Source organism: Mastomys coucha, unplaced genomic scaffold (genome assembly GCF_008632895.1).
Source record: "Mastomys coucha isolate ucsf_1 unplaced genomic scaffold, UCSF_Mcou_1 pScaffold22, whole genome shotgun sequence".
NCBI classification, from domain to species: Eukaryota; Metazoa; Chordata; class Mammalia; order Rodentia; family Muridae; genus Mastomys; species Mastomys coucha.
The window spans coordinates 197,116,167-197,132,175 of record NW_022196905.1 but is presented as its reverse complement, the minus strand read 5'-3'; the positions used below and the strand labels follow the sequence as shown (position 1 = coordinate 197,132,175).

The following is a 16,009-nucleotide window of genomic DNA, read 5'->3' as shown; positions in this document are numbered from 1 at the left end:
AAGAGAGCGGATGTGCTTAACCCGTCACCCAACTCATCTCTGTCCATTCCAGAACCCTCTTAGATGCCTTTCTTCCACATCTAAAACACAGAATCTTTCTTCTGAGCTGATAAAAGTGAAGAAGCAGAAGGCCTCTCTGCAGGCAAAAGCAGAGAACCGCTTGGTCAAACAGACAATGATCCAGAGAGCTACAGGAAACCTGGACAACCGCCCCCCCAACCCCCACGCTATAAACACAGGCAAGTGTCTGTAAACACAGCCCCTCGCCCACCAGGTCGGCCCAGCGTCGGCTGACCTAAGGGGAGAAAGTTCAGATCGCTTTGGCCTAGTTGTTCTAACCCCTGGCCCTCCTGTTGTCAACCATCCGCAGAAGTCCAAGAAACACCACTCACACCCGCCCCACCCCTCACCCACGAAGGGCTGGGCTGCCTGACTGCAGACCACCCCAGTCAGAGAAGCTAGGAGTGAGCCCTGGGAACGCTTGAGGGTTTGGGCCCCGGAGGCAAGGTGTGAATATCACCCCAAGGATGGCTAAAGCTGGACACCCTTTGGCAAGGCTCTATAACACCAGATTTCTATATACACGGCGCTTCATGAAACAAAAACACTGTTTATCTTCTCCACTTTTTCATCTGTTCTTAATAGCACTCAGGTTCTTTAATTTCTAGAGCCAGGGGTGAACTTCTGTGATAGTACAGGACCCCAGAACAGCAAAACCCAGGGACAGGGTGAAGTTCCGGGAGGCTGCTATTCAGGGCATAAGTTGCCACTTCGAGCTGCAGCTTCAAAGACTTCAGACACCGAGCAGTTAATATTGAGTTCCCTGTAGCTCCTTGTAAATCTAACCCAACCCCTCGCCCCCCTTTAAATCTGTGGTCTTGTTCGCGATTTCTTACTTGACGTAAAATTCCTTGTTACCTAATCATAGACTCTTTCAAAAGACTCCCCTCCTCCACCGCCCCTGCTCATATGAGAATCTTCGGATCTGGACAGCTAGCAAAAGCCCCTTCTCTCTTTTTTCTCTCTCTTAAAAAAAAAAAAAACAAAAAACTTGGATAAAAGCCCTACACTTTGAACTAAACGCCCCAGACTATTTCCTATGTCTGTAATAAGGCCCGGGATCCTCCTCACACCTCCTCCACAGGAAAGAAAAAAAAAATGCTCCCCAAACACAAAATGAGGCACCAGGCCCAGGGCTTCCAATAGATACCTATAAAACAAGGCTGCCTAAACCTTCTGCACAAGGCGCTGGCCCTTCTCCCAAGCAGATACTCCTGAAGAGTACTCAAAGCTCTCCTGGGAGCTTCGGCAAGAAGAAGAGACAGGACTGGATAGAAGCCTAGGCCTTTGGTCAGGATTTTCACCAGGACACTTGGCTCTAAAAACAGCTCCTTTATCTAAGGAGCCTCAGATCATATTGATTGATTAGAACCACTGACTCTTTTAAATAAAATTGGAGGCAATTACGATAATTTAGTTTACTTCTGAATAGTTTAAATATTATGAAAACAAGTATAACAGCTTTGTTTTCAAAATTCTTTTGAGGTATCACCCATGTAAAGATTAGTTTTTTTTTTGTAAAAAAAAAACACACAGTGGTTTATTGAATACTTACAACGTTTACACCTTCAATATTAATTAAATTCCACTTAGTTTTAGAGGACAGAAGCGCACAAAAAAGAAAAAAGAAAAAGAAAAAAAACAAGAAGCTGGTGGGAACATCTTCGACTAAGGGACAACGACATTTGAAATGTGACAGCACTAGATAACCGACCCGACAGAAATGTTAGCGGCCCTGCTTTCTGCTTGGAAATAAAACTTTATAACCCCCAGGAATATTTATATCCGAAGGCCGAGTAGTAAAAAGATACACTTCACATATGCGCTAGTGTCCACTTTGTTTTATCTGGAAAGAGTTGGGTAAGGAGGCGGGGAACAACGCTGGTATCTACACAGCCAAGAGGGAACATTCACACAGAGAATGACGGGGGTCCCTTACCACACGGGAGTGTCCTCTTCATATTAAAATATGGAATGCTTTTCTTCAAATATCCACTTTTTTTTGAGAGGGAGGTGGGGAGCGGATGCTCAAAGGTAGGGGGCGGGCAGAAAGAGGGGGGAAGGAAATTGCACATAAATAAACCGGATGATCCAACTGCAAGAAGTCCTCAGAACGGAGCCCGAGGGCTTTCGGGGAGTCCTGGGTCTGCATCTGGCGCCTTGGCCCCCGGCTCACGGCTCTCCTCTTCACTGCTTGAGCTCCAGGGCCCAGACGTGCTGTGGCCAGCCTGTCCGGCCTTTGGTTTTCTTGTCGTTGCTGCTCACTGTACTTTTCAAGATTTCATTCTAAACAGGGTGCGAGAGGGAGAGAAATGGAAAGAGGTTTAGTTCCTGGTCCCAGCCACCTCAGCTCTCTTCGGGGCTAGAGGACACCGCGTACTAGGGTACAAGGGAACACCCTCTTTAGAGGGTGGTGATGCAGGGATCCGCTCCTGCAGAAAATTTGGTGCTGGTTTCCAATGCGTTAGCCCAGGCCTCCCCTCCAAATGCTCAAGGATTTAGTCAGCAAGTTTAATAAACAAACGGCCGATTTCTAGTCGTTTACAGAGAAGCCTTGGATCTTATTTTCCCTTACTGCTATTGCAGGAGAGGAAGCCTAGGCCAGGGCTTACATCTACCTTCTGTTTTCAATAGCGAACCCACATCCAAAGGCCCCTCTGCTCTGGCCTGGGCCTCTCCCGCCAGCCAGCAGCAGCTCTGTTCTTTGACTTCAGCGGGATATCTCCTCCAAGGCCCTTGCAATCCCTGGTTATTCGGAAGGTCATTCCATTCTGCATGAAACCAAACGGCTGCAAGCCGCGAAGGAGAAAATCTCCACAAATGGAATTGTTTCCTAGCTTCTTTCTGGTCATGCCCTATCCAGAACACCATTACTTTGCCGGCCGGTCGTTGGTAGGAACCCGAGAACACCCTAAGTGGCTTGGCATAACTTCATGTTAGAGTTGATAACAATGGCTACAATGTGTATTTCTTTTACTCTTACAGTGCACAAGCTCACTCAAATAAACTTAGAAACAATCGTGGATTACTGGGGAGGAATTGACGCTCTAACGTTATGGCCAAAGAGAAATTAAAGCTGTACTTTTACGTTAGAGGTTAAAGGCACTTCATGCTTACGGTTACCTCCGGCGTGCCATAGCAAACGTGAACATTTTCTTACTGTTCCGAGTCAGAGGCAGCCTCAGTTTTGGAGTGGAGGATGCGATCAATAGTGGACTACTAACTGGTACCGAGAGGTCATTAGGTAACTTACTTTAGAAATATTTAGAAGAAAGGTTGGGTTGGGAGCCAAAGATAGCTTTAATGAATGAGGGAACCCGGCCAGTACGACTGGGAGATTGGTGAGTCCCTACATTTTGAGAGATCGGTCCTAAATGGCTAGAGGAGCTTGCAACCTCGAAGGAAGAGCAGACATTCTGCTGCTGACATCTTCCCTTTCTCGCTTTTGAGAAAACCATCCCTACCCCACAACCTGGTGGAAAGCAGCTTTGGCTCACTATGCAGTCGTCAAAGAATGCGACAGACAATTTCTCAGCCGGACTGGAAAGACCAAAACACCGGTCCCCAGAACCCCGAGCCCCTCACCAGCCTCGGTCCCCTAGTACTGACCAGCTCTTTCTTCCTCTTCTCCTCTTTCACGTCGGTCTTCTTGATCTCCGCCTTGAAGGCCTCCGCCTCTCCGTTCTGGTCGTCCTTGGCCAGCAGATCCATGAGGTAGGCGATGTAGCTGGTGGCCAGGCGCAGTGTCTTGATTTTGGAGAGTTTGGTGTCGGCGGGCACGTTGGGGATGCACTCGCGCAGCTCGGCGAAGGCGCTGTTGATGCTCTGAGTCCTGCGCCGCTCCTTGCGGTTGGCGGTGCCCCGGCGCTTCACCGGGCGAGGCCCCCCCAGACCGGGAGGCCCGGCACCGGGCGGCACTCCCCCATAATGGGAGTGGTCCAGGCCCGCGGCACCGCTGGCGTACTCGGGGCTGTAGGACAGGGCCATGCTGTAGTCGGGGGGCGACATCTCCGGGTGGCCAATAAGCCAGCCGTGGAAGTAGGGGTTCTCCTCGTGGCTGCAGCGGCTGGCGGCGGCAGCGGCAGCGGCGGCGGCGGCTGCGGCGAACGGGTAGCCCTCATGGTGCACCACGGGGTGGTGGGGGAAGCCCCCCACCAGACTCATCTCGCCTTCCGTGGCCCTCCACGCGCCCCAGCGTGCGCGCAGCCCCGCCGCGCCCTCCGATCGGGCTCCGGCCTCGGCGATCGGCGGCCTCCCCCACCCCCCACCCCCCAGCCCCCGGGCTCCCGGGCCGGCCCTGCAGCCGCAGAGGGGGCCGCTGCAGCCCGGGGCCCGCGCCTGGCCCACGGGGCCCGCCTCAGCTGTGCCGCGGCCGCCGGCTCCCCATGGGGCGCGGCGAGCTGGTCCCGGCACCGTGCGCCCTTGCTCGCCGCCGCCGCCGCCGCCCGCCCGGCTCTACAGCCCGCGCGCCGGCTCCCGCTTTCCCCGCTGCAGCGACCAGGCAGAGCGCTCCGGTGCTCATGCAAAAGTGCCGGCCGGCTCCCGCGAGGATGTCCCGCAGATGCGGGACACGGGACTCTTGACTCCGAAGCTGACCTGGAATCCGGGCGAGTCCGAGCCGGGGCTGGAGGAGCCGGCCCGGCTGTGCCGGGAGGCGGCGGGGTCGCTGCTCAGCGTAGAGCTACCTCGGTGCGACCCTCCCCTTCCCGCCCCTTCCCCTCCCCCACCAGCTCGATCTGGGTTCTTGGGCGCTTATTGTTTTAATAAAAAAAATTATTTGGTTGTTGTTTTGGTCCTTGAGTGTGATTTGTTTTTAAAGCCGCGAGTAACGTGTCCGTCCTCGCTCCTCTCAGGCTCTCTCGGAGGCTTTGCAGAGAGGTCTCAGCGCATCCATTTTCTAAGATCCTCTGCTCTCCCGACAAGAATCTTGGGCCCCTGAAGGCGCCTTGGAGCTGGGCAGCGGCGAATGGACTCTCGGAGGGGTGTGCACAGTGGCAGTGGAAGCTCCCGGGTGGCGGCGGCGGTTCTCCTGGGCTGAACGCGGGTGAGGGGAGCAAGCCGATTTTCCCAGCAAGATCTCCATGTACAGCTACATCTTTAGGGCCGCTCGGGTTAATATATGTCGTCAGAGGCTCCTCACGCCAATCCCGGGGCGGCGGGGGCGGCGCCTCGCGCTCTCCGCAATAAAACTTTTTGATGTTCACGTTGCTAATTGCCGAGGTTCTCTTCTAGGATTGGCTGTCCACTCATAACCATAAGATAATTAAAACGGGGGGGGGCAGGGTTAAAAAAAACTTTTATCAGCCATAGGTTAATGCAAGTGCTTAACAGATGCTTCGCTATTAAAATATTTTCCCCCCAATACTGAAGAATCTTAAACCAGGTATAGTATAATTTCACTTTCTTTTCTGATTACAGGGGTGGAGTGAAGGGGGGGGGAAGAACGCAGATTAAGTTTTTTCAAGTGTTTTGTAGGTAACCGAGGCAGAAAACCGAGCCGGCAGCCTCCTGTAGTTTTGTGCTGGGCTGGGGAGAGGTTTTGGGGTGGGTGAGTGAGTGTTGTTGTTGTTGGTGGTGGTGGTGGTGGTGGCGACAAGAGTCTGGAGGTGGCGGTGTGGAATTCCATTAAGGTGCGGTTGGGAATGAGCCGAGTCTCTTTGACCAGGCTGGACCGCCGGCACTCCTTTGACCCGGCACACTTTGGAAAAGTTTCAGGGGCCTCTTGGCTTAGGCACTGAAGTACAGGTTATGATGACAACTTGCAGGGACCGTGGATGAGACCTTCAGCTTGTGCACGCACTCATCTGCATAATTTTCTCGTGCAGCAACCCTAACAGAGACCTGTGAAGGTTTTCAAAGTGGGGCACCTCGATTTCTCGAATCCCGTGGTGTGGCGAATATCCGTGTTCCTCCGGCTTAACTAGCCTGCTTGGTAAGTAACTGAATAGTTTTTACAGCGTGTTCAGAGCTTATTTTCTAGTTTTTATGAACAAACATATAAATATATCTCTGCATTCCTGCCTCCCTCATAAAAGCGGGCATCTGTGGAAAGCAGGTTTAGTTATCGGAGGGGAGCCATTAAACGGACGTTTAAGAGACGGGCAGGGAGGAAGGCTCGTGGATGTTTAGACTGCTTGCCTTGGCGATCTTGAACGCATTAAAACGGAAAATGGATCTCCACTTGTAAGTCAGCGGGCCGCGGGGCACCAAGGCAGATTCGCCAGCAGCACGGGGTCGGGGTGGTCAGTGGAAGGAGGCGAAATCACCCTCCGGCCTGCATGAGGACTTCTACTCACTCACACGAAGGAGGTCGGCCTGTAACAGGGTGTCAACAGAAGCCCTTAGGCTGTAAATTTGATCACATCGAGAGCTGGCCTTGGACCTGAGGAGGCAAACAGAGGGGACACAAGTGACTCCACTGTTGGCATCGCTTTTTGGAGGCAGAAGCACTCTGGTCCCAGACATCAAAGAGAACCCCAAGCTAAGAATCCTGCATGGACAGTCCTTCCTTTTTCCTTAGAGTCTGACTGACTGTGATTCTGTCTGGAAGGTCACATCAGAAGGAATCAGAGGGCCCATCGTCTTGCTCCCATGGTACCTGGGGGCTGAGATCTAACTGTCCTGTGGTAATCTCTCTCGGAGAGTTTAAGGGGGAAAAAAAAGACTTTAGAGCTGGGTGGTGGGAGACGGGGGTGGGGTGGGGTGGGGTGGGGAACTCAAGGGTTGTGGCCTTTCTTCTGTTTGCAAGGGGTCAGTTTTCCAGGCCAGCCCCCAGCAGAGGGTCCTAAGGCAGAACAAATCTAGGGTGTGAAGTAGCTGGAACCAGCGTTGCTGGTTAGCCCAGAGGCTTGCTTTTGGTAGCAGAACAAAATGACTTACATACAGCTCTGCTTTCCAGCTTCGGTGGCTCTGCAGTCTGGGGTACAGGGAAAGTATTTTAGAGAAGCAGAGGTAATGTGATAGAGGATTCTGTTTACATTTTTAGCAGGAGGGGGTACCCTGAATCAGTAAATATTGGTAGTTCAAGTCTCTGATACATTAAAAAAAACCTGTTTATAAAAACATTTAGGCCTTGGGAACAGGTAAAAATGATTGTGTTGTGGCCAAGAACAGATGAAAGAATTAGGAAAGGTGTTTCTTGGTTGCCTCAGGAAATAGACTTTTAGGGTGTTGTTAGACAGAAGAAGAATCCAGAGAAAGATAGAACTGGGGATAGAGAGGCTATCTGTTCACTTGCAGCCTCAGGATTTAGGGATCAGAATGTGATACTTTTAGCCTTTTTCCTGCCTTCCTGCTTTTAAAATTGAAACCACCATCACCATCAACAACAAAAAGTAGAGGTATGGACTCATAGCTCCAGATAGCATCATCACAAGTGATAAAAGAAATGGACAACATGGGACAGAAAAGGGGCTGTAAAACATGCTAATCTGACCATCACTCCTCACTGACAGCACCATTATCAGTTAATTACTACAATCCAGGGCTCTAAAGCTTCATGTATCTCAGAAACCCAAACCCAGAGACTAGAGTGGCAGAATAGCATTTTGTAGGTGTCTGGAAAGAGGGGACCAGTGGGTAAGTTTTGGTGGTATCTACCATATAGTAGTTGGTTGGTAACTGCATTTGTTCATTTTTTTTTCTTTTTAGTATCTTCTGATACATTTTACTTCAGTAATTTTGGACTGCCAGATAAACTTGCTTTGGCAAACTCTGAAGCTGAGATGCTATTTTAAATTAGTCCCTAGTTTAGGGAGCCTGTCCCGCCCCAGGGGGTGGGTATGAGAAAACTAACAGGGTGATATGACAGGGAAGTTGGCACTCAGGGATCAGGAAGAAGGTGGAAGAAGAATGTGGGTATATAGTTTCTAGCTTAGATGTCAGCCTGTTCCCTCACTCTTGGGCTGTACAAGCGGGGTCTCTGGTGAACTGCTCCCTAAGATACACATTTAGAATCCTCAAACACCATAGATCTGTGATCCGCTGGGTGTGGGCCATTCTGGGTGCCTAGGAAGGAATCCCATAGAGATCTCTTCCCTGGGAGGCTAAAGGCTGAGTGGTCCTGGGTCTGCAGATCATCACAGGAAGGCAGCCCAGGTTTAGGGTAGTGTTGGAGATTCTGTGTCCATAATCTTCTCTGAGGCTGATGGTGTATCTACAGCTCTGTACATCACACAGCCAAACGGACAAGACTGGTTTCAAACATTTACTTTGTGTCCGTGTTACTTGTCTCTTTCCTTTTACTACCACTCTCTCTGGAAAAGATTCAAAGGGCAAGGAAAAGGCTGAGGACCCCATTGCAAACATTTTTTGCCCTATGTGAGATATGACTTTTAAGCTCTGTTTTAAACTAAATATTTTTTTAAACTTCAGTCTCTTTTTTAGGGGAAATACAGGTCTTTTCCCAGTATTTATTATTTCAAAGGCAAGGGCAATTTTGTATCTCGTATTTTTTGCTCATGAGTACTCAAAATAAACTAGATCTGAAAAGAACCAGGCCAGAAGGCCATAAACACACATTTTATATTTACAGGAATTATAGCTCAATTCCCTTCATCATCTTTCAAGCCCCTTCTTACCTTCCTTTCTGAACTGAAGTAGTAGAATTGGTCAGGAAGATTCCTCGAAATATCAGTAACAAAGTGAACTCCAGAACATGCTATGAACCCCAAAGGAATACCAAACCCAGAAGGCGACAGGAAAAGGAATCTGTTACTGAAGATGTAACCTCAGCCCCACTTGCTCCAAAGATACTGTTTCTGCCACACTCTAGTTACCCTGCAGGCCTTTTCTCTCCTGGGGAGACACTGTGTCACATTTTGTGTTAGCCACTTAGTCCCACCATGTTTTAGGATATACAGAACAAGGCCTATGTGCTGAGTGGCAGCCAAAGCTTCCCTCTGAGTCTTTTTTTCTTTTCCCTTTTGGTATTTATGTACAGACATGACAAACTTGTTTCAAAGTAGACAGCAGTAAAGTAGGGAACCTAGTCGATTGAACTTTTATGTCCCATTAAAAAAAACAAAAAACAAAAACAAAAAACCAAAAAATGAAGGGCAGGAGAGGGTGCCCTTGACTCTTATGTGGCTTTCTTTTCTTCTGAGGAATTTCTTCTTGCATTTTGGGGAAGGGTAGGGCATTTGGGAAGTAAACCCCCTGCCATCCAGTTCTCCATTCAAAACAGATCTATGCAGATGGAGGAGGGAGGGGCTGGTTCAAAGGCAGGGATGGCTATGGAGAGAATGATTAAAAAAAAAAAAAAAAAAAAAAAAAAAAAAAAAAAAAAAAAAGAGCTCTCCAGTCCAGTTGTGCCTAGGAAATAGTAAAGTCAAGACTTCCTATGTCCTCTTATTTTCCTGCTCCCCCTTTTGCTTTCCTCCAAACTTACTCCCCAGAAGTGTTGTGGTTTATGTTTTATTTAACCCTGTCACTGAATCCCGAGACTTATGGAAGAATGAAGCCCTGGTTTGTCCTTAAATTCTTTATGGAAAGTCCTACTCTCCATTATGACCAGCAGTTGGTCTTCTATTTTCTTCAATAACCCATGACTACATTCTTGCATTAACGGGAAAATATGTTGCTGCCGTGCAGAGTTCTTATTGATGAAGAAGGATTTGGTACTTTGACAGGTATCTGTAAATTATAAATACTCATTCAGACTAAAGGCAACATAAAATGTGCTGTGAACTGGCATTGCAAAGGATACTACTATATATAACAACATTAAACCTAATATACGTTATTATAGTCATCTCAAGAAGTATGATAAATCTGACCTTTGCCACTTTGTAGTAAAATACTGAGTTTAGAATAAAATGTTATAAGACAATACATCCCACAGGATTTATAAAACATATACAAAGACTTGCACGAATAGGAATATTTCAGTGCTGGATGTGCATTTGAGAGGTAGGCCCTGGCTTTCACTCACAGAACTTAAAAAAAAATTAAAAAAGAAACCACAATAATAAAATAAAAGTTAAAGATAAAGAGAATTACTTCTTCCAAGCTGTAAAGAAGTCATTCAGAATTCAGATGAGAACATGACTGTGATTTTGTATTAATACTCTCTGGAACCACCCCAGTGGATTTAAGCAAGCATGCCATACAGTCTGGGATTCAGGATAAATAGGAATGAAATGGCTGCTTAACACGTGGAGCTTCAGAGGCATCATTTGTGGGACTGAAGGATTTACTTGTGATTTGAGCCCCTTTTCTTCCCAGTTCTGTCATGTTGGGGGCATTTCTCAGAAGACTCTCCAATGTGACTTCATTTGCTGCACTGCATAGATGGATTTCTTTACCCTTGACAGTTCCTTCCAATCCTTTCCTGTGTTCTTCTACAGTCTTTGCCTAGAGACAAGGGACTTGAGCCAGGATAGGTTAGGTTTCAGGTTAACAAAAAGAAACACTTTTATTGTCAATATTAATGGCAAACTTGGATTTTTACAAGCCCTGGGTTTAGCAGATCAAAAGCAGCTTGTCTTGATTTCTCAATATTCTCTGGAGTTTAGACAATTAACTGCAATTTTGGTTCTAATGAAACAATATGAGAAACCTAGTTGCAAGAAACATTGGTAAAGTTAGCATTGGGATACAGATTTTTTACCTGTACATAACATATTATGATCTAGTAGTTTATTTCTTCAACTAGAGCTGAGTTTTGAAGGAGAATTCCTTTAAGAAAATATGTTCAAGCACTGTCCTCACTTGCAATGTCATGAGTCTTTTTCAGCGTGTGCATTCCACGGTTGCCTTTCTGGCCGGGTAAGGATCCGGCAGACTGAGGTCTTCCTGGTAATTTGGATACACCAAGTCTCCAGTTAATGATAGATAATCAGCCTTTGGGTCATTCGGTCATTCTCTTATTACAAACCCCTCCTGCTCTCTCTGATCTCCTTTCAAACTAAATTTCACACAAACAAATAAAGCAAGACAGGGACAAATTCTCAAAAAAAGAGGGAGAAATATTAGAAACTTCTGATACAGAACTCTAAACAAGGAAAGGCAAGCTAAAAGAGGATAGGAAAGAACATCTTATCAAATTGAACATGCTGTGTACAAAACATTAAAAGAAAAGGATCTGGTTTCTGTTAAAGTGACAGAAAATTAAAATAAAAATAATTGCAGGCAGCAAAGTTATAATATAAACAGAGAAGGCAGGATGCTTGCTGGAAATGCGCAGCACTAGGAGGCAAATTTGTTGTTACAGATTATGTATCTGCACTCTGATTGGAGAAGCGCTACTTTGTTCTATTTTTCAAAAGAGAATGGTTTTCTTTTTAATACTTGTGTGAGAGTGCTCATTTAAGTCAACTCAGGCCCCAAACTCGAGGACTAAAAAAGTGGAACTGCATTTTTCTTGCAAAGCATCCAACTTCAAAGGAAGCAAATGTTTGCATACAGGAAAAGGAGAATTCCATTTCGAATACATTTGGAGACTTCAGTAAATCCGTGTGACTGATGCTTTTTCTTTCTTTCTTTCTTTTTTTTTTGGCCGACAGAAGGCACAGTTCATTCTCGAGCAATTCTTCACCTCCTGGGGGTCTTCTCTTTCCGTCTACAGGAGAGTGTGACTTCAGAAAGCAACTTCGGGTTGGCCAAGGTACATCTCAGATTAGACCCCAGGGAAAAGAGCAAAGGTGTAGGGCTCATGCTGTCAGGATCTCTGGTGAGAGCGCCCCTAGTGTCGTTTTACTGTCTCTGCTCTTGACAATTCCCTTTGATACAAGTTCCAAAGCTATCAACTTCGATCACCTCCATACCTCAGGCTTTCAATCTTAAACCTGGTTGGAATTTTGGCTCAAGCCTAGATCAACTTGTCATTCTCCAAGATAGAAGTGGAGCTGTGAAATGAATGTTGGTGGTAACCAGACTCCCACATTGTCGCCAAATGTGGGTCTGGCACCTTTTGACTTGTCAACTACTTTGACAAAAGGCTCACCTTCGCAAGCTGGCGAAGAATCCACACTTCACTGTTGCCTCTAGGTCCTTTCTGAGTGTTTCTGCTTCATAGGAGGCCTTCTGGTTAGTTTCCCCCGTGGGCCCAAATCAAGCCTAGCATTCTGTGAACTTTCTGGTGGAACTACACAGATACTCAAGATAGTTCTCAGGGCACAGATCTTTCACTTTCTGCCTCGGTCTCCTCTAACAACACAACTAATGCTTTTCACAAAAAGATGCCCCCAAACTTGGTGGGAAGGCGATTTAGAGAAACTCGAGTGCTCTAATTGCAATCAGGCTGTTTTAGTTTATTTTGAAGGCCATTAAAGCTGGTAAGAGAGTTGGAAGTCATTTAGAAAGGAACAGACCTTCAACCTCAAGCCTTTGCGGGCACTGGGGAAAGTGACTTCCAAATCAATCTGGCTTGCAGGCAGCAGGGCCAACTCTGACAAGGCTTATCTGGTGTCCATCCTAAATCCCCCAAACTCAAGAGGTAGCCAGAGCCGCCTCAACACTCTATCCCCGAAATCATTGCTCTGGGTGCCTTAGTTTCTGTCTTCATTCAAACAGTGGTGCAAATGAAACAGGTCTGGGGATGTGGAGCTAAGATTGAAAGGATCAAGGGAGAGAGTCGCCTGATACCAAGGTGCACTCAATAATTATTTACGTATTTTCCTCCTGCCTCTTCGTTTTTTTCTTTTCTTAAAAAAAAAAAAATATTTAGTTGCTTTTATTTTAAATTCACCTCCGGACCTAGCGTCCTGTAGACCCAGACCAGCAGTCTCGGGAGTCAGCGGTCCAAGTGCGCCCTTCTAGTGCGGCCTAACTTAGGGCATCTGGTGTCTCCAACTCGCAGCATCCTGCCTCGGTGGCCTTAGCAGCGCAAAAACCTGGTCTCCCAGGAGTTCACTGCTAGGGCGTGGGTGTCCCAATGCTCACAGGGCTGTAGAGAAACCAGGGCTGTGGGAGCTGCTACCCGTGTACAGACCAGCGGTCCAGGCCCTGGGATGAACACTGCATCTCTCCCCTTTCATTCCGGCCAACTTCTTATTCCATTTCCATGCCCTTCTGTGGAGTGGACTGGAAGAAGCGACTTCACCACTTTCGGGTCAGGAGACATCAGCTGCTGAGAACTAACCAGGGGTTGGTACCTTCCTCCAGCGGCTCTCCAAGAACGTTTCGCCCGATGCGGGCAGGAAGGGGTTAACTGTGCCGCCTCTCTTGCTCACCTCCGAGCCCGGGGTCCTGAGGGAAGGCCACGGCTTCCCCCAACACCCCACCCCCTCGGTCTCCTTAGGGAAACCCTCACCGCTATTTTCAACATTTCCTCAATCAAGTGCCCTGAACTAGAGCTGCAAAAACAAATTGGCGGCAAAAGCGTAGATCTTGTCACGACGGAGGCGAATCCAACCTTTTAGCCTTGTTTGCTTTGCAATTACGGGCTTGGCTTGTGCCTGTGGTGCCACCGGGGCAAATTTGCTGCCGCCCGCTGACTCCTCTGCACCCAGAGCCGCTGGTGGAAGCGATCGCGGAGCCACTGCAGGGAGAGGAGCGAGGAGTGGGGGTGGGGAGTGGAGGGGGGGGTGAAAGTGGGGAGGGGGGGCGCACTAGGTGACCCGGTCGCCAGGACCTGGCGGAGCCCTAGCCCACACCCCTGTGCAAAGGGCTTTCAGCGTGGAGTTAAACACTGCTTTCCAGTTTCCAGGCCGAACCACCCAAGGTATATGCAACAATAGTCAAATGCAGAATCCACATATGGACACCAGTGCTGTTTCTTCAGCTCTCTTTCTGTCCCCTGCTTCTTTTCTCCTCTCTCCTGTCCTCTGAACATTTTCTTCAGTAAGTGTTAGCGGTTGCTGGATTTCCGCCTGCTCCCTCGCTGTTAAACTGCTAGCATGATTTGTCGTATTTGCCATAGCAGTTTGTTCTTGTTTGACTTTTTGTACAGAGTTCCTTTAAATCTCCTGCAAGAACCATTCCCCAAGTTCCTAGGACAGGCTTTTCCACACAAGTGGTGGTGGGGGCATCTAGCTCACTTTTCTTCTTTTCTGGGGTAGCCTCCCCTCTGTGCTCAGAGCCTCTTCTGTGTCAGGAGAACAGTAGTTAAGTCAGTTCCTAAGCCTTATATTTCACAGACAATTAAATCTTGGCGGCTGTTTAACGAAATTGTAATATTTACTCTGCTCTATGCTGAGGAGCACTTTTGGAGTAAAAAAAAAATAGCAAATATTACATTTCAAACAGAAAATACAATAATAAATCTCCTTTTTATGGATTCTCCCTGCATAAGTAGAAACAACATGATTTAAAGTCCTCCCCACCACCTCCTCCTTTTCAAGACCGGCTGGAGCTGGAAGAGGTTGTCATCTAAAACTCACTGCCACCCCTGATGGGGAGGCACCTGCATGATGGGGAAACTTCTCCCTCCATTCTGACCTTTATCACGTGTAATAAGGATTATCAAATAGTGAGGTCTTGTATGAAGAGTCTTTTTACATGGATTCAAGAAAGATGGGTTAATGTGAGTAGCTATGTCTTCATAGCGCTTTGCAAACAGATGGGCCATTTTCCTTTCATGAGGCTCTTACCGTAGGGGAAGCTGAGGAAGGGAATATTTTTATGAGACTCTGGCATTCATAATGCCACGAAGTATATTACTGAAGAATGTGTAAGGTACAGTGTGTTTTTGTTTGTTTGCTATAAACTAAATTTGTAGCCACAATGACCAATAAGCCATCTCTTTTTTTCTCACAGTTTAAACTTTTTTTTTTTCTTTTTGGTTTTCAATCCTAGCTAGATTATAATTTCATTGTTCTGTAGCCTCCTCTCTGTCTTAATTAAAGCAACTCTCAAGACTGATGGCTTCATAAACTCTGCAGTGGCAGGGTGGAAGAACAATATCTGAAGTCCGCAGAGTTACACATACCCATGCATGCTTCTTCTGTCATTGTCTAGGCAACTGATCGCTTTAATATTCCAAGGCATAGGAAGCAGTAGTTAGGCTTCATAAGGATTCTCTTTTTACCATAAGAATTGGTCTGGCATATTATTCCATGTACAAATTATACTATTACTTTCATGTGTGTTAATCTGTTTGGAATTAAGTTGGTGAGAGTGTCGTAACCATTAACATGTTTTTACCATACCACTTTCAATTGGGTGATCTCAGATAATTATGAAGATGTTGAAGCTAATCTCATGTTAAGTCAACGACTATGAAAATAATCGTAAGGCATTGTTATTCTCATTTAAATGCCAACAAACATGATTGTCTGGGAATATGATTACTTTCTATTTGACATTATCCTATAAGGATATAGCTATATTCATTTTTTTAAAAATCAGGGCAGTTTTCAATTATTAGTTTTCAACAGAACTTTTTTTTTTTATCTGCAGTATTTTGCAATTCCAACAAACCACAGCAATTTGATACTGATAGATACTTCATTTTCTACATTATTATTAAGCATCTTTTTTTCAAAGTAAAACAAAAATAATATTCAAAACTGTCAACATGTAAGGCATAATTATTAGGGTCTACTTATTTACTTAGGTAAGCCAATGCTATTATAATTAAAAACATGTGCTTGGCATACGAATGCTTCTTTGGAATTCCTTTTTGGATACACAGCTATTATTTTAAAAACTAACTCAGATTTCTAAGTAACAAGATTTCACTATGAACAGAGATGGCATTGTTTTAAACAGTAGCTCTTGGAACAGTATCTTCCTTAGTATTTTAGACTTTCAAACAATTGGAATTGGGTAAATGCTTTCATCTGGGAGCACTTTCCTAATACCTTTGTAGGCAATAGGATTCTTTATTTCTGCTGAGGGACAAACAGACAGTACACTGGACAGAAGGCCCACCCTTTGCAGAAGCTACCAGGACCTGGGGGTTCCCCCTAAGAGATTGCTTGTGATCAATCTAAAAACCAACAAAACAAAAAAACCCTGTTAAATGTGAAACCAGAGAAAATGAGCAAGTGTTTTCCTAGCTGTAGTT

At 46.5% G+C, this 16,009-nt stretch overlaps 1 protein-coding gene and 1 long non-coding RNA gene across 2 annotated transcripts in view; one reads left to right on the top strand and one right to left on the bottom strand.

Annotated features, from left to right (window-relative positions):
• Positions 1 to 1,886: 1,886 nt before the first annotated feature.
• Positions 1,887 to 5,163, bottom strand: Hand2 (heart and neural crest derivatives expressed 2). Its single transcript, XM_031342900.1, has 2 exons — positions 3,670 to 5,163; positions 1,887 to 2,346 (listed from the first exon to the last, which is right to left on the bottom strand). The coding sequence occupies exons 1-2, from the start codon at positions 4,222 to 4,224 to the stop codon at positions 2,248 to 2,250; spliced, it is 654 nt and encodes a 217-aa protein (XP_031198760.1). The 5' UTR covers positions 4,225 to 5,163; the 3' UTR covers positions 1,887 to 2,247.
• Positions 5,164 to 5,301: 138 nt separating this feature from the next.
• LOC116071413 overlaps positions 5,302 to 16,009 on the top strand; it is a 16,410-nt gene continuing 5,702 nt past the window's right edge. The window contains exons 1-2 of the long non-coding RNA XR_004110887.1: positions 5,302 to 5,443; positions 5,886 to 5,992. This is a non-coding gene — a long non-coding RNA (uncharacterized LOC116071413). The remainder of the gene's footprint in view (positions 5,444 to 5,885; positions 5,993 to 16,009) is intronic.

Coding starts and splice junctions, on each gene's coding strand:
- Hand2 (XM_031342900.1), bottom strand. CDS start 4,224: ATGAGTCTGGTGGGGGGCTTCCCCCACCACCCCGTGGTGCACCATGAG. Junction 2,347..3,669: donor AGAAGAGGAAGAAAGAGCTG/GTCAGTACTAGG, acceptor CACCCTGTTTAG/AATGAAATCTTGAAAAGTAC.